The sequence below is a fragment of the Hyperolius riggenbachi genome, chromosome 3, assembly GCF_040937935.1.
Source record: "Hyperolius riggenbachi isolate aHypRig1 chromosome 3, aHypRig1.pri, whole genome shotgun sequence".
NCBI classification, from domain to species: Eukaryota; Metazoa; Chordata; class Amphibia; order Anura; family Hyperoliidae; genus Hyperolius; species Hyperolius riggenbachi.
This window is the reverse complement of record NC_090648.1, coordinates 106151976-106174403: the sequence shown is the minus strand read 5'-3', so window position 1 is coordinate 106174403 and position 22428 is coordinate 106151976. Positions and strand designations below refer to the sequence as shown.

General features: G+C 47.8%; 1 protein-coding gene across 1 annotated transcript in view; it reads left to right on the top strand.

Moving 5' to 3' along the window:
- The first annotated feature begins 5254 nt into the window (after nt 1-5254).
- Nucleotides 5255-22428, top strand: part of LOC137562202 (zinc metalloproteinase-disintegrin-like VLAIP-B) — an 88296-nt gene continuing 71122 nt past the window's right edge. The window contains exons 1-4 of the mRNA XM_068273534.1: nt 5255-5456; nt 7068-7150; nt 9497-9499; nt 20331-20407. Coding sequence (XP_068129635.1) covers nt 5255-5456; nt 7068-7150; nt 9497-9499; nt 20331-20407 — 365 coding nt within the window. The remainder of the gene's footprint in view (nt 5457-7067; nt 7151-9496; nt 9500-20330; nt 20408-22428) is intronic.

Genomic DNA, 22428 nt, shown 5'->3' with positions numbered 1-22428 from the left:
TGTCTAATTTAGGGTTTGGTACCAAGTTAAAATCTCCGCATATTATAAGTTTTCGCGTGGGGAATTGAGCAATTATGGTGAGTATTTTGTCTAGTATTGTTATGTCAGCGGGAGGGGGCAAATAGACATTTACCAGCAGAAGCTTTTCATTATTTATTGTGGCATGTATAATTATATACCGCCCACTCGGGTCAATTTTGATATCATGTAATTGAGAGATTAAATTTTTATTTATTAATATTGATACCCCCCTAGAGTATGAGGAGTATGTAGAATGGAAGGCCTGGGCTACCCATGGCTTTTTAAGGGCTAAGATTTTCCCTCCTGTAAGACGTGTTTCTTGGAGGAAGCAAATATTGGGCGAGTGTTGCTTGAGAAAACTAGTAACCAATGATCGTTTTATCTTAGAGCCCAGTCCACGCACATTCCAGGAAATAAGTTTAAGTACTGTCATTTGTGTTATTATGCTTTATAATTAAACAACTGTATGCATGATGACGAAGAGACCTGTACTTACAAGTCAGAAGGGGGTGTCCCCGACCAGGAGGGCAGGAAGGGACCGCTGCAGAGACCGGACGAAAAGAAGGACAGTAAAGAGAACAAAGACAAAGCATGATGCAATAAACCTGTATATACCCAAAATCCCCCCACCCTACATCCTGTATTTCAAACCTCAACATCAGGACGTCTTGGATCCCTTGAACCGGAACTTGTGCACTAAGCAACCTTCAGTCCCAAAAAAGGACTGGAAACAGGAACTCAAAAAAAAAGAAAAACTGTTGTTGCTCCTACTAGGGTGTGTGGTAGGGCCCCCTGGAGGTCCGCAAACCAGCGGCGCCCAGCAATAATGCTGGGGGTACTATTTAGTGAACATTTAGGTAAAGTGTTAACATTGTACCAAGGAGGTCGCATTTAGATTCATCACTACGGAATTTGAGCGATGTCCTAAGGAGACTGTATAATGGGGAAGGGAAGTGGGGGGGTCCTCCTCCCTGTATACGCGTATAGAGCTTACCTAATTGACTATATGGATTTAGTTCATTTCTATTGGGCAGGTTTAGAGGAAGCCATACAAGAAATATATATAATACTTAATTCAGACCTATATACATAGTATATTTAAATTCGGTTGCCTATATTTTGAATTGTTTCGGGTAAGGTATCTAGTTAAATGCCAAATACTTTGCATGTGAAGGTTGGACACAGTGAAGTGGTGTCTACTAACATTATTCAGGGCAATATGTATAAGTTGCAATAGGTGTCTCCCGACTCACCGAGGTGAGTACACACACCCTAAGTCGCCGCAGCCCCTGTAAACATCCTAGGGGAAAGGATTCTGTGAGCCTAAACGCCCATGTGACCGCAGCCTTTAGTTAAACTGCGATCAGAGAATTTTAGCATAATCAAGTGTAGTTAGCTCAGAAGAATTCTCATCAATTATCAAATAGTATATGTGTTAAGTGGCTAAGTGTAGCTTTAGCTGTCTTAGCGGTAGTTTAGGGTATTATAGTGCAGAGATTAAGGCCGCAGCGGCTCAGGCATGCCACCCATACTGAGACACCACTCTACACCCATACTACAGTGCTGTGAAGAAAATAATTCTGCAGAATTTTCGTTTGTGAGTATTTATTGTCCTGCACTTCCACCCAGTGGACATACAAGGGCCAGACAAGTTTTGGGCATGCTGCATGAGTTAATAATATAATTGAGACATCGGGCATTTCTAGGTTGAACATTTAAGTCGGCTAGGGTAGAGAGTCCTGTCCCCGAGAGTATTCAAAGGAGTTATGGAGTAAGCGTATATAATACGTATTGCAAGCACATATACATAGTATATATAAAGCCCACACTTTTTTGTCGCAGTCTGCCCCAGGGAAAGCGCCCGACACACCAGAGAATGTCAGCGGTACCTATCTGCACTCCACAAAATGAGGGGAAATTGCCTCCCCAAGACAGACTGAGACAATCCCCGCACCCCCCGCACCTCCATCAAACTCTCGTGAGCAAGTATGAAGGCTTCACTTCAATATGTTTCATGCATCCCTCCCCCAAATCACCACCATTGTAGGGAGAGCCGGGGGCTCACAGTAAGAGCACATCCATACTGCAAGGTTGTGCCGTAGTGTTAGGCAAGCTTAGGGGGTAAAGTGTAGATTCACTTAACGTTAACTTGAGTATAATATGACATAGGATTCAGTGGATGCGCGATAAAGTTGTACCCGTTAAATGAGGTAGGGCAGTTTTAGCCATGCCGTCCTTCATATGGGCTCCCATTTGCTAATTTCTCATGTTGAACCAAGAATATACCCCTTCAAAGGATAATTGAGAGTGTCGGAGCCCTGGCATTCCGCACTTCCAAGCATCGCTTAGCCTATGAGGAGTCTAAAATAAGCAGCATCGTGTTACCCTGCAGCGTAAGAATAGTGCAGAGTGACATGTATTGATAATGGCGCTGCCAAGGTCTCATAAACTTTCCATTATTTTGTTGCAGCTTGCCAGAGCAGCGACTAGCAGAGTAAACATCTTTAGCTATACAAATGTCAGGATACATATTCAACAGGTATTCTCCTCGTATTGCTCTGCTCATTATCTAGGAAGGGTATATAGATAGAGCTTGCTTGTTAGAGGATGCAGACAGAGGGAAGAAGGCATAGGCTCGGAGGAGATGGGGTTAATTCCGGAAAAAAAATATGTAAGACAATTTAGTACCCGGAGGGAGGTGGGAGGAGGAGGAGGAGGGGGGGACAGTAGTAAGTATGGAAGAAACATGGTTAATAGTAAATAGTAATTAAAGTATAGCGTGAAACATGTGCATTATGCGTTCAGTGAAATATTCATATAAATGCAAAACTGTTCCCAGTGTACTTGTAATGGGCCCGAGTGTTTAGAGCTGACCCACACCGCAGCCACAACCGAGCCAGGAGATATTCCTCGGTCATTCAGTACACCGCGACTCAGGCCAGCCCGCTCTTCTCAGTTCAAATCAAAAAGGCGCGGGGTTTTTCCCGCCAATCATGTGCAGCATATTTTTGAATATTTTAAAGATATGAATAAGAAATATTCAGCACAGTGACTATCGATGTTTAAGAGGAGCTAAAGTGTAGGCAACCAGCCGTGGATCATCTTGTGTACAGTTTCTGATCATCTACACAGTTTGTTAAGCTGTAGTAAGGTTTCCCACAAGGAGCTCTCCGAAATGCTCAGTGTTATGAGGAAGAAATGCGTAGTTTACATATAAGCACTTCAAAAAGGTTCCCCTCGCGGAGAGTTCCCCACAGTGTCACAGACACCTGACGCTCCAGTGGCTACAGGCACCTCTCTTGTTTTCTGAACCCTGCATTAATCCTATAACAGATATAAAGAAACTACAGTCTCCAGCGTCTCCGGCGCCATATTGCTATCTAGAGAGCATATAACACTAGGAAAAAGTTAACCAGAGTCTAGTGGTCTATAAACCAGATCCTTAGGAAACGAAATAGATGTTCATGTGCTCCTTAGTACAGTAGAAAATAAACAGTTTAACTCACCAGCCGTTTTCAGCCATGTTAAGTAAGTGAAGTATAATAAAGAAACGCATAAACCTTGATTTAGCAAGTATTACTCCTCTTCGTCCGCAGCAGGTAGCTTTTCAAGCCAAGTCGAGGCTTCTCCGGGTGTTTCAAAGAGGTGGACCGTATCTGGGTGTTGGACTCTGAGTCTTGCTGGAAACAGCATAGCATATTTGATTTTTTTATCGCGCAGTTTAGCCTTGACATGCTGAAAGCTTTGTCGCTGCTTCTGGGTCTCAGTTGTGTAGTCAGGGAATAACATCAATCGAGTATTGCCCAGCTTCAGATCCCCTTTCTTCCTGGCTGCAGCAAGGATTGCATCTCTGTCCCTGTAATTGAGGACACGAAAGATAACCGGCCTGGGATATGCACCCGGAGGGCCTGTACGCGTCGGTAGTAGTGTTGGGCGAACACCTGGATGTTCGGGTTCGGGAAAGTCCGCCGAACATGGCCGCAATGTTCGGCATGTTCGGGCCGAACCCCGAACTCCCCGAACATCCCGCTTTTGGGGGCCCTATGGGGTCGCAGGCATAAGGGGGGAGCATGCCCCGATCGCGGGGGGGTCGGAAATTCCCCCCCACCCCCTCCGCTAGCGCTCCCCCCTCTGCCCGCTTCCCCATACAAAAGTTTCAGGAAGTACCGGTCCGGTGGTAGTGGGTGGCTGGCAGTGGGCGGCACTGTGAAGTGAGTGACTGAGGAGGAGGAGTCCGGAGAGTGACGCGTTGAGGGAGGCCGGGCAGCGGGCGGTTCAGCAGTAGTATGGTACTACTGCTGAACCGCCCGCTGCCCGGCCTCCCTCAACGCGTCACTCTCCGGACTCCTCCTCCTCAGTCACTCACTTCACAGTGCCGCCCACTGCCAGCCACCCACTACCACCGGACCGGTACTTCCTGAAACTTTTGTATGGGGAAGCGGGCAGAGGGGGGAGCGCTAGCGGAGAGGGTGGGGGGAATTTCCGACCCCCCCCCCCCCGCGATCGGGGCATGCTCCCCCCTTATGCCTGCGACCCCATAGGGGGGCAGTATTCGGCCGAACAGGGCCCTGTTCGGCCGAACAGGGGCCCTGTTCGGCCCTGTTCGGCGGCCAATTAGTAGTTCGGGGCGAACCCGAACTTAAAAGGCCGAACACCATCAGGTGTTCGGCCGAACTCGAACATCACCCGAACAGGGTGATGTTCTGCAGAACCCAAACAGTGGCGAACACTGTTCGCCCAACACTAGTCGGTAGCCTGTGTGCTCACTCGATCACAAAGTGAGCCGAGAAGGTATCATCTGGCAGGAGGTCCCTGAGGAGATGCTCTATGTAGTGTTCCACATCAGCGCCTTCAGTCCCCTCGGGGAGACCTAACATATGAAGATTATTTCTCCGGTTTCTATTTTCGGCATCATTAGCCCTGATCTCCAGCTGTGTAATTCTCTTGGTGTTGTCTGAGATAGAAACCTCATGGCGCCGAAGGGTGTCTTCTGTATCTGAGGTGTGGCGTTCCAGATCAGAGGTTCTGTCTCTAATTACCGCCACATCCTGCCGGAGCAGCCCGAACTTAGCTTCCATGTGATCAATCTTCATAGTAAGGGCAACTTGCCATGTTTTTATGGCGTCCATGAGCTCTGCTGTATTAGGTAAGGTAGCAGCCTCCTCCACGTGGTCGTCTGCCATGTTAGGGCTTTCAGGCGGAGAGTTAGCTACTGCATTTTTTTGAGCCGACGATGTCGATGGGGGAGCTGCAAGAGCTGGGTTTCCCTCCCGCTTGTCTTTTTTCTTTCCTCCCATCTCGCCATATGGTGCAAAGCGGTGATCGGTTCTTTGAGGGCGAGCAGGGCCTGGAGAATCTGTTGGGTCCGGCGGGGATATCAAGCCACCCTCTGCCGACGGCTCTGGAGGGGTATACCAGTCGTCCAGGTTGCTTGGGTGAGAAAAACTATGCAGATCATAAGATTTAAGTGTCCCAGCTAGCTGATGTATGCAGATTGTGATCGCCAGTCCGCGGAGCTCCAGGGAAAGCCGTCTGCTTAGTACGCCATCTTGGCCACGCCCCCCCCCTAAACTCAGTTTAGGCATGATAAGAAGAAACTCGTGCGAAATTCCCACGTGCAAAGTTTTGCGAGCGCAGTCGCGCATCGCGATCTGCGCGGTGCGCGCAATGTGCCCATTAAACTCTATGGGCGCTGCGCACGGAATTGCGCAATTGCGCGATCACCAGCACAAAGCGGTGCTAACTCAGCGGTGCAAAGGTTATCACGCCTAAAGTCTTTTAGGCGTGATAACTTGGTTATCACCGCTTTGTGAATCAGGCCCATTGGGTGCATCTATCCTACCCATTACCAAATCAATTGGGCAGACATGTTAAGGGACATATTTTTATCCGATTCTATAAAAGTATCGAATCGGATAGTCAATTGGGCTGCAAAATCGGCAGATGTATGGGCACCTCCAAATCTCCTAATTTAATAAAATCTGAAGTGAAAATAAATTGAAGATATACATAAGTAATAGTTTCTGTAGAACTAATTCTAAACAGATCTTTCTTGAAGTTTGAATTTTGAGCCTTAGTTAGCATCACGCTTACAATACTGCTGTTCATTCAGCTCCCATACAGTGAAATGATGACCTATTGATTTTTTTAATCACTATCCTGCTCCCAGAAGTTTAACAACCTATAATTGGTTTCAGGAGAACTGCAGAAATAAAGCACTGATTTTATTTACCTTTGCTATTAAAAAAATAAAAATAAAAAGCCGACACAGACAAGTTCTAAGCAGGACTTGCACTTTATGTCCACATTTATCTCATTAACCACTTAACGACCAGCTAACGCCCATAGGAGTCAGCAGGTCTTAAGTGGGTTACCATGGAAACGGCCGCTCGATCGAGCGGCCTTTCCATGTCAGTTCATGGAGGGTGTCTCCGTGAACAGCCGGAGAGCCGCCGAATGCCCGCCGGCAAAATGTAAACACGCGGGGAAGAAATCACCGCTGTTTACATCATACGGCGCTGCCGTAAGGCAGATCGGCGATCCCCGACCTCTGATTGGCCGGGGATCGCCGGAATCTGATAGGCGGAAGCCTATCCTTTAATGCGCAGGACGGAATTCCGTCCTGCGCATTACGTAGGAAGAGGGAGGTAAGGAACGTGAGGGCGGAAATGGCTGCGGAGGGGGGCTTTGAGGAGCCCCCCCCCCCTGCAAAACGCAGATGGCCGGCGGCGATCAGACCCCCCCCGGCAGGACATCCCCCCAGTGGGGAAAAAAGGGGGGAAGTCTGGTCGCCCTGGCTTCAAAGTGATCTGTGCTGTGGGCTGGAGAGCCCACGCAGCACAGATCAGACCAGCATAGGCTGGTCCTTAAGTGGTTAAGCCACATCTCACTTCAGGAACCCTGTAAGACATGTTTGCCAGTAGGGACACTTAGAACCTATGAATTTGGAATGCCTGTGAACTTCAGAAAGGCCCTGTGATGTGTTAGTGAATTGTTCCTATTTCTACTTCCAAAATTAATAAAAACATCATTTTTCCCTCTCCCAGCTTTTGACGAACTACCCACAGATCTGAAGTATGAAACTGTTTTTCCAGAGAAAATTCATTTATGGCACAAGAGAGACACACAGGTAACTCCTGAATACCCAGCTAGCTCATGGTGACCCAGAACCACTAGGAATGTATAAAAGGCTAACAGACCGAAAAGCCCTCTTACTAAAAAGAAATGCTGAATATAATTTTGCCTTCTTAAAACAGAAGTGATTTGTGATAATTATGTTTTAAGTGAGCAACTATGGAGTTGGACCAGCACTACAGAATACCCAGATGAACTATGTGTGTATTTATGCTTGGCACTAAGAATACCATTTATTGCAAAAGTGATGAAAGTGAGGGATGGACAGGAGGACGCAGGACATAAGGGAGTCCCAGCATGATAGGGCAGGCTTTTGCCGGGACAGGACGGGGTTAAGTGTGTTGGGGGGCGGGGCGAGCACGGGCCCTGCACGATGGGAAGAAGCGCTGATTGGCCAGGGGCGGGGAGGCGCAGAGGAGCTTGGGAGCAAGGCGGGGGGCGGAACAGGCATTCGGGCAGACTGCGCGCGGAGTTAGGAAGTCTGCCACGCGTGTCTGCACCGAGCGGGGGCAATGGAGGACCTTATGAGGTTAGTGAGGGAGGCAGCAGAGGTAAACGGGGCCCGCTGGGTCCATGAGCAGCTTGCGGGCAGCCAGCCCGGCCCCTCGACGCCACCCACAGAGGCTTTGGGCCCCCGCAAGTCCAGGCCGCCAGAGCGGCTTAGCCCTGATGGGACCCCGCGAGCACGCCGCCGGCATGGGAGCCCCCTAGGGGACCCTCAGCCCGCCGCCAAAGCTTCCACCCATGCTTCTGGTCGGTCGGGCGGGAGGAATCCCGCGAAGAAACGGAGCTCGCAGGGCGGGAGGGGAGGCAAGGGCAAGGCATCCAGCAGTGCACTCCCCTCCACAGGTGCGATCACGGCAGCAGCATCAGTTGCTGCCCGGCCGGGAACAGGAGCAGCACCCACCCAGGCCAGGGCGGCCCAACCCCCACGGGCGTCCACCTCCACGGCCGGTGGCTCTACGGCAGCCCCCCGCGGGGCTGCCCGGCGAGGGAAGAGTCAGAGCACGGGGACCAGCAAGGGCAAAGCTCCTGCTCCCCCAAAAAGCACCCCCAAGATCGCTTCCAAGGCCCCGGGAAAGGGGTCCAGCAAAAAAGGACATGGAGTTTCGGCCGCTAGGAGAGCCAGGTCTCCTTCCCCAGCATCTTCCGCCCAGCAGCCGTCCGAGCCGGAGTCGAGGTCCGAAGGCGAGATCTCCTCCTCTGAAGACGAGCCCCTGCAGCAACCAGGATCGGGATTGCCCGCTGATCGGGACGGACGTCCGATGCAGCTCGGTGAGCCAGCAACCTTGAATGTTATGCATACTGTACCAAACATTGTTGCAAATACTTTGGCTAGTTCTGTTGTAGATGGGGGTTTGGGTGTCGGCGGGGGGGTTGCCGGAGTTGGGAGTGTAGTTGCATCACCGCACATGGCGGTGTCAGGGGGACAAGGTTTGCCTCAGACGAGCGGGGTTGGGGTGTCGGCAGATACTGCGTTAGCACTTTTGAATTCAGTTATGGTTTCTATCAGGGACGTGATGGCTAAGAGCGCAGGCTCGTCGCCCCTTTCTCCCCCGACAGTAGCATGGTCAGGGTTAACTCCCCTGGCTGGTGCGACGCCCGAGGGGACAGCAATGGTATCGTCCGAAGTCATGCAGGCACCGACAACGCTGGCGCCCGCTGCAGTAGCAGCTTCTAGCGGCGTTGGGTTGGGCACGTCAGACAAAGGTGTACGTATAGCGGATGCGGCTCATTCAGAGATGTACTTGTGTGTGGAGGGGCCGTTAGGGTCACATTTGAAGCAGGAGGTACGCGAGCGCATTTGGAGGGGTGAGTACGTGGAGATCTTTTCCCTCCTTCCGCTCGAGAAATTTAATCTCGACAGGGTGAAGCCTGACGAGAGTAAGAAGGAGGAGGAGGAAAAGCGGAGGTACCGGCTGATACCGAGAACATTCCAGAATTGGTTTCAGGCCTTTACCATCCTGGCAGGGGTTATCGGCGAGAAACAGCCGGAATGCTGCACCGGTTTGTTCTGCTATATGGACTCAATTGGTCACGCATATCGGTCATACGGAGGCAAAGCCTGGCTCCGGTATGACGAATTGTTTAGGCAGAAAAAAGCGGTGAGGCCTGGAGTCCGGTGGGATCACAAGGATATGATCTCCTGGATGAATTTGATGATTCCGACTCGGAGTTCCCAGTCCTTTCCTGCCGCGGCTGGGGGGTCGTCCGCAACCGGACAGCAAACAGGTAAGCGAAAGGGCCAGTGCTGGCAATATAACGAGGGAGCTTGCAAGTTCGGGGGGTCATGCCGCTTTCGACACGAGTGCTCCTCATGCAATGGAAGTCACCCCGCCAGCAAGTGCTCAAGACCAGCAAAGTCGAGGGGTAGCGAGCATTATTCAAAGAGGGACGACACCGGTGAGAGTGGACGCGATGGCTCCGTTTCTAAGTAGGTATCCAGACGCAGAGGCGGGAGCCTTCTTAAGGAACGGTTTTTCAGTTCGGTTTTGTGATTCCCAGTGCATGCTCCGCTGCAGTAAGTTCTCGTTCAGTTAATTTAAAATCCGCTCAGGAAATGCCCGAGGTTGTGTCAGAAAAATTGAGAAAGGAGGTGATGTTAGGTCGCATGGCAGGTCCTTTTAGGGGAAAACCTTTTGATGATCTTGTGGTATCACCGCTTGGGATCGTGCCCAAAAAAGAGCCAGGTAAGTTCCGTATGATACACCACCTTTCTTATCCTAGAGGTTCGTCGGTGAACGATGGTATTAGTGACATGGAGGCATCAGTGGCTTATACGTCTTTCGATGTAGCCATACGTTGGGTGAGTAAATTAGGGCAGGGAGCTTTGTTGGCTAAATCCGATATTGAATCGGCCTTCAGACTGCTGCCAGTTCACCCGGAGAGTTCACGACTGTTGGGTTGTGTGTGGAATGAGGAATTCTATGTTGATCTTTGTCTCCCTATGGGGTGTTCGATTTCCTGCTCTTACTTCGAGAAATTTAGTTCATTTTTAGAATGGGTAGTGAGGGACATCGCAGGAGTGAATTCGGTTATTCACTACTTGGATGACTTTTTGTTCCTGGGCCCGCCTGGTTCCAATATATGTGCGCAGTTGTTGGCTACAATGGAGCACATATGTGAGAAGTTCGGTATTCCATTGGCTAGGGACAAGACGGAAGGGCCGGCCACTACTATGAAGTTTTTGGGCGTGGAAATCGATTCCGTGGCCATGGAGTGTAGATTGCCTCAGGAAAAAATTGAGGACCTACGGAGGTCAATTCTACTGGTCTTGGAGTCCAAAAAGGTTACGTTGCGGTCCCTGCAATCGCTGTTGGGTAAGTTTAACTTTGCGTGTCGCATTATACCCATGGGTAGGGTGTTTTGCAGACGACTGGCAAGGGCGACAGCAGGGGTAAAATCACCTCATCACAGGATCAGGGTTACGGCAGAGCACAGGGAAGACCTCAAAGTATGGTTATCGTTTTTGCAAGAATACAACGGTCGGTCATTTTGGTTGAGCGAGACGGTGGAGGATTTTCAAATCGAACTTTATACGGACGCTTCGGGGGCGCATGGATTTGGGGCTTATTTTGGAGGAAAGTGGTGCGTGGCGGCATGGCCGGCGGATTGGAGAGAGGCCGGTCTTACAAAAAATCTTTTATTGTTGGAACTATTCCCGATTGTGGTCGCGGTGGAATTGTGGGGTGATTTCTTTAGGAATCAGCGCATACGTTTTCACTGTGATAACATGGGAGTGGTGGGGGCCATTAATAATGTGTCGGCCTCGTCGCCACAGGTGGTACGTTTGTTGCGTCATTTGGTTCTGTGCTGTTTACGTTTGAATATGTTTGTGTCGGCTGTGCATGTTCCGGGTTGCATTAACACTATCGCCGATGCTCTCTCTCGTTTTCAGTGGGAGAGGTTTCGAGCGGCAGCACCGGACGCGGAAGATCAGGGGTATCCCTGCCCGGATGCGGTGTGGTTGATTCCGGGAGGGCGGTCGCATCATTGATTCAGAGGTCGTTGTCAAGAGCTACCTGGGCGGCATACTCAGGGGTCTGGGAGCAATGGAACGGCTTAACGCGCCATATAAATTGCTCGTCAGATGAAGATCGCCTAAGTCTGCTGATCTACTTTATTGGTAATGGTTTTGCTCAGGGTATTTCGGCGACGGCCATGTCCAGGAAGCTGGCTGGGCTTGCCTTTATGTTCAAGCTAAATGGGTTTAAGGATGTGACAAAAGAATTTATAGTTAGGCAAGCAATGAGAGGTTTTCGGTTGGGTTCCAAAGTACGGGACTCCCGCAGGCCAGTGACATTTGAGGTGCTGGGTTCGCTGGTGGAGCTCTTGCCAGCAGTTTGTTCATCGCAACAGGAAGTGTTACTGTTCAGAGCGGTGTTTACTCTAACATTTTTTGGGGCGTTTAGAATAAGTGAGGTGGTTAGCCCGGCGAAATGGAAGCATGGGGGCCTGTTAGCCGGTGATGTGACATTGGTGGGGGAAGGTCTGAGGGTTCATGTCAGAAAGTCCAAAGCGGACCAGGCAGGGAAGGGTGTTACTGTGGTCTTATCGCCAATTCCGGGTTCTAAGATTTGCCCAGTTGCAGCGATTAGGGAATTCCTGGTAGAGCGGAGGCGGTCAGGGGTATCCTTCTTTTGCCACGGGGACGGATCTTCGTTATCCCGCTATCAGTTTGTGGCAGTTTTTCGGGCATGTTTGACTCGTTTGGGTTTTCAGGCAAAGCAATTTGCTTCCCACTCGTTTAGGATCGGGGCGGCCACGGAGGCCGCCAGGTGGGGTCTAGGTAGTGCTATGGTAAAGCGCATCGGCCGATGGGAATCCAGTAGATTCTTGGGTTATGTCAGACCGCATTTGGTGTAGTATGTAAGTGTTAAAAATGTCATTGTTATGTGGACATATTACTGAGTTTGTTTCCTCCTTTGCTCGCTTAAACCCCCCCCCCTCCCCCCCCCCCCCTTCCCCTTCTTTTCACTCCTACCATCCCTCATCCTTCTCCCACCACCCCTTGTCCACTTCCCTCCACTCCTTATCCTTCTTCCCTCCGCTGTACCTCTCTTGTGTCCAGAGGCGTAGCTAGGGTTTTCAGCGCCCGGGGACAAAGACTATTAATGCGCCCCCCAAAGTCAAGGTACGCGCGCCGCGCCAAAAAGGGGCGTGGTTACATAATAATTGTGGGCGTGGTTATGGGTGGAGCCAAATGTATATGAAGGTTAGCAGGCTCACGCTCACCCACCCTCCCTCAGTATGTACCTTCCAGCATGTTCCAAGACAAATTCAGCAATCATGAGCCCCCCCATCAAGACAAATTCAGCAATCATGAGACCCCCAACATAACCAACTCAGCAATCATGAGGCCCCCAACAAGACAAATTTAGCAATCATGAGGCCCCCAACAAGACAAATTCAGCAATCATGAGGCCCCCAACAAGACAAATTCAGCGATCTTGAGGCCCCCAACAAATCATGAGGCCCCCAACAAGACAAATTCAGTAACCATGAGGCCCCCAACAAGACAAATTCAGCAGTCATGAGTCACATAAATAGACAGCATTTCACATAAATAGGTAGAATGCCCCCTTAATATGGTAGACACCTCTCACCTGGCAGCAGTTCTCCAAAATACACTCAATCTGACGTGGTTCCCCAAAAATAGGTAGCCCCAGGTCTATAGTTGTCCCCAGAATAGGTGGCCAGCAGTATAGATGTCCCCAGAATAGGTGGCCAGCGGTATAGATGTCCCCAGAATAGGTGGCCAGCGATATAGATGTCCCCAGAACAGGTAGCCAGGGGTAGAGATGTCCACAGAACAGGTAGCCAGGGGTATATGTGCCCAGTATATGTAGGCAGGGATATGTGTGCCCAGTATATGTAGCCAGAGGTATATATGCCCAGTATATGTAGCCAGGAGAATAATATGTGCCCAGTATATATAGTCAGGCGTATATGTGCCCAGTATATGTAGCCAGGGGTATATATGCCCAGTCCATGTAGCCAGGGGGTATATATGCCCAGTATATGTAGCCAGGGGGTATATATGCCCAGTATATGTAGCCAGGGGGTATATATGCCCAGTATATGTAGCCAGGGGGTATATATGCCCAGTATATGTAGCCAGGGGTATATATGCCCAGAGTAGGTAGCCAGGGGTATATATGCCCAGTATATGTAGCCAGGGGGTATATATGCCCAGTCCATGTAGCCAGGGGGTATATATGCCCAGTATATGTAGCCAGGGGTATATATGCCCAGTATATGTAGCCAGGGGGTATATATGCCCAGTATATGTAGCCAGGGGGTATATATGCCCAGTATATGTAGCCAGGGGTATATATGCCCAGTATATGTAGCCAGGGGGTATATATGCCCAGTCCATGTAGCCAGGGGGTATATATGCCCAGTATATGTAGCCAGGGGTATATATGCCCAGTATATGTAGCCAGGGGTATATATGCCCAGAGTAGGTAGCCAGGGGTATATATGCCCAGTATATGTAGCCAGGGGGTATATATGCCCAGTCCATGTAGCCAGGGGGTATATATGCCCAGTCCATGTAGCCAGGGGGTATATATATGCCCAGTATATGTAGCCAGGGGTATATATGCCCAGTATATGTAGCCAGGGGGTATATATGCCCAGTCCATGTAGCCAGGGGGTATATATGCCCAGTATATGTAGCCAGGGGGTATATATGCCCAGTATATGTAGCCAGGGGGTATATATGCCCAGTATATGTAGCCAGGGGGTATATATGCCCAGTATATGTAGCCAGGGGGTATATATGCCCAGTAGATGTAGCCAGGGGTATATATGCCCAGTAGATGTAGCCAGGGGTATATATGCCCAGTAGATGTAGCCAGGGGGTATATATGCCCAGTATATGTAACCAGGGGGTATATATGCCCAGTATATGTAGCCAGGAGTATATATGCCCAGTATATGTAGCCAGGGGGTATATATGCCCAGTAGATGTAGCCAGGGGGTATATATGCCCAGTAGATGTAGCCAGGGGTATATATGCCCAGTAGATGTAGCCAGGGGTATATATGCCCAGTAGATGTAGCCAGGGGTATATATGCCCAGTAGATGTAGCCAGGGGTATATATGCCCAGTAGATGTAGCCAGGGGGTATATATGCCCAGTAGATGTAGCCAGGGGTATATATGCCCAGTAGATGTAGCCAGGGGTATATATGCCCAGTAGATGTAGCCAGGGGTATATATGCCCAGTAGATGTAGCCAGGGGTATATATGCCCAGTAGATGTAGCCAGGGGTATATATGCCCAGTAGATGTAGCCAGGGGTATATATGCCCAGTAGATGTAGCCAGGGGGTATATATGCCCAGTAGATGTAGCCAGGGGTATATATGCCCAGTAGATGTAGCCAGGGGGTATATATGCCCAGTAGATGTAGCCAGGGGGTATATATGCCCAGTAGATGTAGCCAGGGGTATATATGCCCAGTAGATGTAGCCAGGGGTATATATGCCCAGTAGATGTAGCCAGGGGGTATATATGCCCAGTAGATGTAGCCAGGGGGTATATATGCCCAGTAGATGTAGCCAGGGGTATATATGCCCAGTAGATGTAGCCAGGGGTATATATGCCCAGTAGATGTAGCCAGGGGTATATATGCCCAGTAGATGTAGCCAGGGGGTATATATGCCCAGTATATGTAGCCAGGGGTATATATGCCCAGTATATGTAGCCAGGGGTATATATGCCCAGTATGTAGCCAGGGGTATATATGCCCAGTAGATGTAGCCAGGGGTATATATGCCCAGTAGATGTAGCCAGGGGTATATATGCCCAGAGTAGGTAGCCAGGTGTCCCCCTCCCTGCCTCCCCAGGAGGAGGGGAGCAGCGCAGAGAAGAGGGAGAGCTGCTCTCTCTCCCTCGCTGTCCCCTCCATTAATGTCCGGGTGCTGGCAGCGGCGGGCGGAACTTACCTCCGTCTCGTCGCAGCGCGGATGGATCTGCCGCTACTCTGGTCTAGTCCAGACCAGAGCAGCGGCTGCGGGATCCGAACTTCCGGCCGGCGCTGGAGCGAGACGGAGGTGAGTCCCGCCCGCTGCGCCAGCACCCGGACAATAACGGAGGGGACAGCGATGGAGGGAGGGAGAGCCCTAAGGTGAGAGAAGGGGGGGGAGATGGCCCCCTTCTCCACCGTCCGCATAGCTCTCCCTCTTCTCTTCTCTGCGCTGCTCCCCTCCGCAGAGGAAAAAAAAATCAGCTCAGCTGGGCGCCCTTGGGGACCCGGCGCCCGGGGGCACTTGACCTACCCCGACCCCCCCTAGCTCCGCGCCTGCTTGTGTCCTCAGATGGCTCCCCACCTCTACTGGTTTGGATTTTGGGACATTCCTATGTAGCTTGGGGTGCCAGGAGAGCGGACGTCAGGCCTGAAGGCCGTCAGTTGGGCTTTCCAAGAGGTAAAGTGTTGGTACGATGGCTGGGGTTCCCGGGTATGCTGTGGTCAAGAGTTTTGACGGAGGTTCACAAATACTCCAGGCTGGATCGGGCCCCGGACGTGCTGGTGTTGCATGCGGGCGGCAATGACCTGGCGGCCAGATCGGCTAGATCATTGAAGCAGGACATTAAGTTCGATGTTTTGAGAATCAGGAGGGAGTTTCCTGACACGACAGTTGTCTGGTCCGACATAGTGGCCAGAACAACATGGCGGCTGGCCAGATCGGTTGACAAGGTCAACAAAGCACGGTCAAAATTGAATAGGGCTATTGCGAAGTTTATGACAAGGAATGGGGGATTGGCGATTCGTCACAGGGAGCTGGAGGAGAGTTTGAGTTTGTACTTGAGAGCTGATGGAGTTCATTTAAATGCGGTAGGAATCGACATGTGGGCTTTGGGGCTGCAGGACGGCATCCAGAGGGCACTCAGGTTGGTGGAGGTATCGCGGGCTTAAGGGGGTCAAGCACGCGATTTGTGGCGGGGTGAGGTCTCCGGAGGTCAGTTTATTGTGATTGTTGTGAGGGTTTTGCCGCGGGGCAAAACACCTAGGGTAAAAAGTAAGCTCTGCTGTTGCAGAAGAAGTGGGGGGCATTCAGCTGTCCCTGAGCCGGGAACACGGCTGGGGGCCGGACAGGCTGCTTGCCCAAAATAATTCCTTGGTTGGAAAATAGTAGGCCTCCGGTTGACTCACCTCAATTTATGTTGTGTTCTTTATAAGAATTGTTAAGTTGGTTGTGTTAATAAAGAAGGGCTGCTTTGGCCTATTTTATCCAATTAGCTAAGCAGTCCAGCATTTTAATTGTTTGTCTATGGGTGAATGTGTTGGGTGGGAAGGTTGGAATTATGGTCCTAGAGGCATATAAGCTTTGCCATTATCATGTAAGAATCAGTCCAGTCATCGTGATTTGGATGTAACAAGATCCGAGCTTAATACAGTACAGAATTGCAAACCTGAACAAAAAAATAAACTAATGAGGATGTCAATTGTCAACTATTGTCTTGATCCTTCTGCTCCCGAATATGACATACAGTATATTTTCTAACTTTATTCATTTATGTCTAGAATCCGACAGTTTTCATTTTCATTTAAAAGCGAAAAAGTAGGTTTAATGTTTTTTATGTCTCAGCTGAATGACAATCTTTTAGTGTTCCAGAGCCACAGTCTATGAACTATTGACCTTTTTTAATCTGTTCCCAGCATTTAAAGGTTGTTCTCTGTAAGGCAAGAGTTTTATGGCATGTAATTAGTTATCAGTCAGAGTTATGCTATGGTCTGACTAGGTCCAATAGGAGAGAAACTGTAATTTGCAGACCTAAATTTTTAACCCTCACAGTGAGAAAAAATAAACACCCAATTCAGCATTGTACAGACACATGTTTATCTCATCATGTCACATATTAGTTTAGGTACCCTTTAACCACTTCCCCTCCCACGAATAACTACGTCCCTGCAAAATGCCATAACTGCTTGCAGGCAGGTAGCTACTACGTCCCTCCCCGATGCACGTTCCCACTTACCCCCCCCCCCATGCTTGCTACTGCTGCCGATCGCTTGCTGCTAGATCAATGAATGGGAACACAGTCCCCATTCGTTGATCTAAGTCCCTGTGTGAATGAACACAGTTGTCCATGAGACGGCGCTACCATTCACAAACACCATCCATGCATCACTTCCTCTTTGCATAGAAATACTACGCATAAGGAAGTCAGGCGTGAGGACATCCTGTGGCCAAATAGTAAAATTACATCTACATATGTTTTTCAATAAAATACCTATTTTGACATTATTTTTACATTTTAAATTAACCCCTGACCTCCCACACTGCCCAATAGTTATCCCCAAAAAATGTTTTAAAAAAAAAAAATAGCCTTAGGGACTGAACTTTTTTAACCAGTTCACCCCCAAGGGTTTTTATCCTAACGGACCAGAGCAATTTTCAGTTGTCAGCGCTCCTCCCTTTTATTCCCTAATAACTTTATTACTACTTATCACAAGAAAATGATCTATACCTCGTTTTTTTCGCCACCAATTAGGCTTTCTGTGGATAGTACATTTTGCTAAGAATTTTTTTATTCTAAATGCATTTTAATGAGAAAAACAGAAAAAAAAAGAAAAAAAATCATTATTTCTCAGTGTTCAGCCTTTATAGTTTTAAAATTAAACATTCTCCTGTGGATAAAACAAACACGTTTTATTTGCCCAGTGGTCCCGATAATTAAACCGTTTAGATTATGTCCCTACCACAATGTATGGCGACAGTATATTATTTTGAAATATAAGTGGTTATTTTTCTGTTTGTTCTGGCCATAATTACAAGCTCCTATGTAATAAATTAAAATTAATTTTCCCCCATAAAATATAGAATAAAAAAAGCTGAGTCCCTAAGGCAACTATTTTTTTTTTTTTTTTAAGCTGATTTTTTTTTTACAAGTGTTTTTTTTGGGGGGGAGGGTTGGAAGTGTAATTTTATTAATGATGTGTATATACTTGAAAATGTATGTATTTTGTAGGTGTAATATACTTTTTGGCCACAAGATGGCGATGGTGAACACTCATAGGACGTGTTCACTTTTTTTTTTTTTTTTTTACACACTTTATTAAACTGTTACATTTCCTGTTTATGTGAATGGACGTAGCCGCTGTTCGCGGTCACGTCCATTCACTCCAGGCACTGCGATTGGGTAGAGGACTGTTCAGTCCTCTTCCCCAATTGCCCAGCACGGGATCCCGACGGTAATGGCGGCGGTAGCGGCGGACACACGGCGGTAGCAGCGGCGGGAATGCGCGACGTATTAAAACGTCATGTTGCTGTTAATAGCGGTAAGCATGACGTTTTAATACGTTAGGATGGCGGTAAATGGTTAATATGTATGTCGAGAGGGTATATTACTATTATTTTATAAATTATGGGCTTGTAATTAGGGATGGACGCAACACTGAAAAAATGCACCTTTACTGGGTGTACTGTACCTGTACTAGGGAAAATTTTTTAATGTTGCAATAACTGGGACAAATGTACAAATAAAATGTGTGGGTTTTAATTATGGTAGCATGCATTATTTTAAAACTATAATGGCTGAAAACTGAGAAATATTTTTTTTCCATTTTTCTTCTTAATTTTTCCTGTTAAAACACATTTAGAATAAAATATTTCAAAAAGTACCCCCAAAGAATGCCTAATTGGGGCGACAAAAAACAAGATATAGATTGTTTTGTTGTGATAAGTAGGAATAAAGTTATAGGCGAATGAATGGAAGGAGTGAAAAACCCTTGGAGGTGAAGTGGTTAAGTGTAAAGATTGATAAGCAACAATGATCTCATATAGGAAGAAGTGTGGACGTGGCTAAAAACAAACATTAGCATAAGTATTTGCAAGTTGCACATCCCTTCACAGGTGTACAGATACAAGGTACAGCTGGAATATAACATATAAACATATAAAGATAAAATAGTCACGCCACACAACCTATCAAGGATCATTTTCCACACAATAAACTGGGTAGGAAAAGCTGTCTGTTTCACGGTCAGTGGACCATTGAACAAGTTTGCTAAGTATTGCCCACAGTGGCATAGCAATAGGGGGTGCAGAGGTTGCGACCGCCCCGGGGCCCCTGGACCAAACTTGTTCATTAGGGGCTCTCCTTCATCCATCTTATTAGCTTTTCATTGCTATTATGCTGGTAATGAACACACCTCTATATGTGCATTGAATTGTAGTAATCCTTAACAAACTGTCACCTTACTCTTATTTCACCTCTTTGACACTGGGGCTTCATATCAATAGAGTGCTTGGGGCCCCATGTAAAATTTGCCCTGGGGCCACAAAATCCTCAGTTATTCCATTGCCAACCTGAACTAATATGTCACATGATAAGATAAACATGAGTACATGCAGTATAGTACCTTTCCTACTTAGAGTTTACCTGACTTTACTTCCTTTTTTAACGACAAGGATTAGTAAAAGAGTGCTTTATCTATGCAAAGGAGACAGTCACATTGCGGTTGAATGCAGGGAAACCTGAAATGTAAATAAAAGTAAAAACACTTCTTTCTAGCTGAACAAACTCATAACAGAATAGCACTGAAAAGTTCAAAAAGTAATCATTTTTCTCTGTGTTGGAGCTGAATAAAGCAGATTTTAGGTCACACTGACATGGCTGCTGTTTACACTTCACAATAGTTGCAGCCCTTAAATTGAAAATAAGAATATGAAACTCAAGTTCTATTTACCGGTATTATTATGCAGACAATTAATTATGGTATCTTGTTGTAAGTTTATTTTCAGTTCGGGCTTGCTTGAAGCCAAACATTCAACAAAAGTTTAAAGTATAACATAAACATTCTTATCAAAAATGTAATTTACTTCCATTACTGATTACAGCATTTTAGAACAAAGATCAGCGGCATGCACAGCAGCTTGTTTACTATTAGTAACAGCTCATACTGTACTTCTGGGTTTAACATTCCTGTACCTTAAAAGGAGTTAATCAGTAACAGAATTACATATACTATGGAAAATTCTCATTTTCATACACAGTTAAGTATATGTACACTAACCATTTAATGTAGAGGTGTTTAAGGCTGTTTTGCATTCTGTCATGCCCATGCCAAAAGCAGAAGCCCATGGTGTAAAGGCAAAAGCTTCGAATGATATGTTATGTTTACTTGTCACACTTAATCTTCAGTACATGTACTCTCTCTCCAGAGCAAGTATCCGGATCAGGTCCAGTACAGGCTACATGTGGAAGGGCAACCGGTACTTTTACACCTTCAGAAGACAGAGTGAGTGATATTACATCAAACTATATCAATACACAATATCTGATGCGCACTAGCTGTCACTGTTTGCACCTTAGCTTGCTATTGGTGCACCTCCTGCTCTTTTTAACAATAATACAGTTCAATACTAAGTACATTTAAAGAGACTCTGAAGTCTCATAAAATTCACATTTTTATTTTAAAAATCACTTTAACATCATTGCCCTAACTAAAATACTGCATCCTTGTAGCTGCACACTAACTAAATCCCCCCTTACTCCCCCCGCAAAATCCATGACTTTCTTGGTCGTAGATTTTGCTGCCCCGGGAAGCAGAGCTTTCAGCTGCAGCTCTGCCTCCAGCACGTATCTCCACCTCTCCCCCACCCCTCTCAGTGAAGGAAGACTGAGAGCGGCGGGGGAGAGGAGGCGGTCCGTGCTGTTAGAGGCAGAGCTGCAGCCGAAAGCTCTGCCTCTCACAGAAGCGCTGCCCGCAGTGTGCCCTGGGGAGTTTGGGGGGATTTAGTTAGTGTGCAGCTGCGGGGATGCAGCGTTTTAGTTAGGGCAATGATGTAAAAGAGATTTTTTTAAATAAGAACTTGAATTTTATGAGACTTCAGAGTCTCTTTAAATGTAATAGCAGTAGAATCCCACAACATAAAGTCCTTTTCCTCCTCTGCAGATGTTTCAGGTCACCCCCTATGGAGTACTTACGGTACCTGGGTGGAGGGGGGGTAAGGCTATTGATCCTAATGAGGCTTCCCCCGTCTGCTTCACTCTCCAGAGTGAAGGATGTGGGCCGTGGTGCAGGCACAAAAGTGCTTGCAATATTGACTTTCTGCATTCTTGTGCAGAGGCAGTAGCTGGTTTCTGAGCACTCCTGATCGGGCTCGGCTATTTCCGCTGGAGCCCATCGGAGGAGAGCGGAAAGTAAATACTTACATCACCATTGTTTGGGGCTGCCAGTGTTGGATCCCGGAGTGTGAAGAGGACAGGGGAAGCCTCATTAGGATCCAGAGGTTTCCCCCTCACAAGGTAAGTACTCTCCAGGGGCTGTTTGTTGTTTTTTTTAACTGATTTACTTTTATCCCACAGTTCTATTTTATGTTTAAATCTAGTTTTTAAGTTTCTACTGTTTTATAGTCTCTGCTCCATGACACCTTCATTGAAGTATGCTAGAGCTCAAATCTATGAATTATTGACCCTTTTTATCTCTTTCCTGCTCTCAGAAGCCATTTACTGACAGGAAAGTATTTTATGGCTGTAATTACTTATCAGTGAGGGTTATGCTACAGTCTGACGCAGTCCGATCCAGAGAGAAACTGTCACCTGCATACCTGATGTTGAACATTTCAGACAGAGAAAGGAAAAATAGGAACACAGCATAGTTATTTGTGTGCTAGGCACTGTATATACACATGTCTATCTCATCATGTCACATGTCACCTTGGTTATCCTTTAAAGAAGCAACCAGAAGCCTCAACTAACATGCCTGAGGGGATAATGGGGACAGTTTTGTGTGTGTGTGTGGGGGGGGGGGGAGACGGAATTGGGCGTTAGGCCAAAAAATACTCACCAAATGTCCAACGCCATCTTCTAACCTTTCTGTTGCCCCTAGCGGCTTTCTGGCATCTGTGCACAGCTCCACGTGCACGAAACGTCGGAAAGCCACTAGGCGGGTCCGGTGACATGCCGGGAGCCATGCACGGAGGATGGCGAAAAGCCGTTAGTTGCAAATTGAAGGATAGAAGATGGTGCTGGACACTCGGTGGGTATTTTAAGCTGCATGGGGTCGGGGTGGGGGGGGGGGGGGAGGGTTGAGGTTTATGCTGTTTTGGCCAGTTGCTCCAACAACCGGCAAGCACATGTATCCAGCACCAGGCAATCTTGGTCACCAGGCTAATTTTTTCAGTTCCAATTAATGCACATGAAGTGCTATGTTCCACTTTTTAACTGACAAACCTCCCCCAATCCTGTTTTTGGTTACTGGGACAGATTTCTACTTGCTCTACTCATTGCTACCTTTAGCCTTCTATTCCTCCTAAA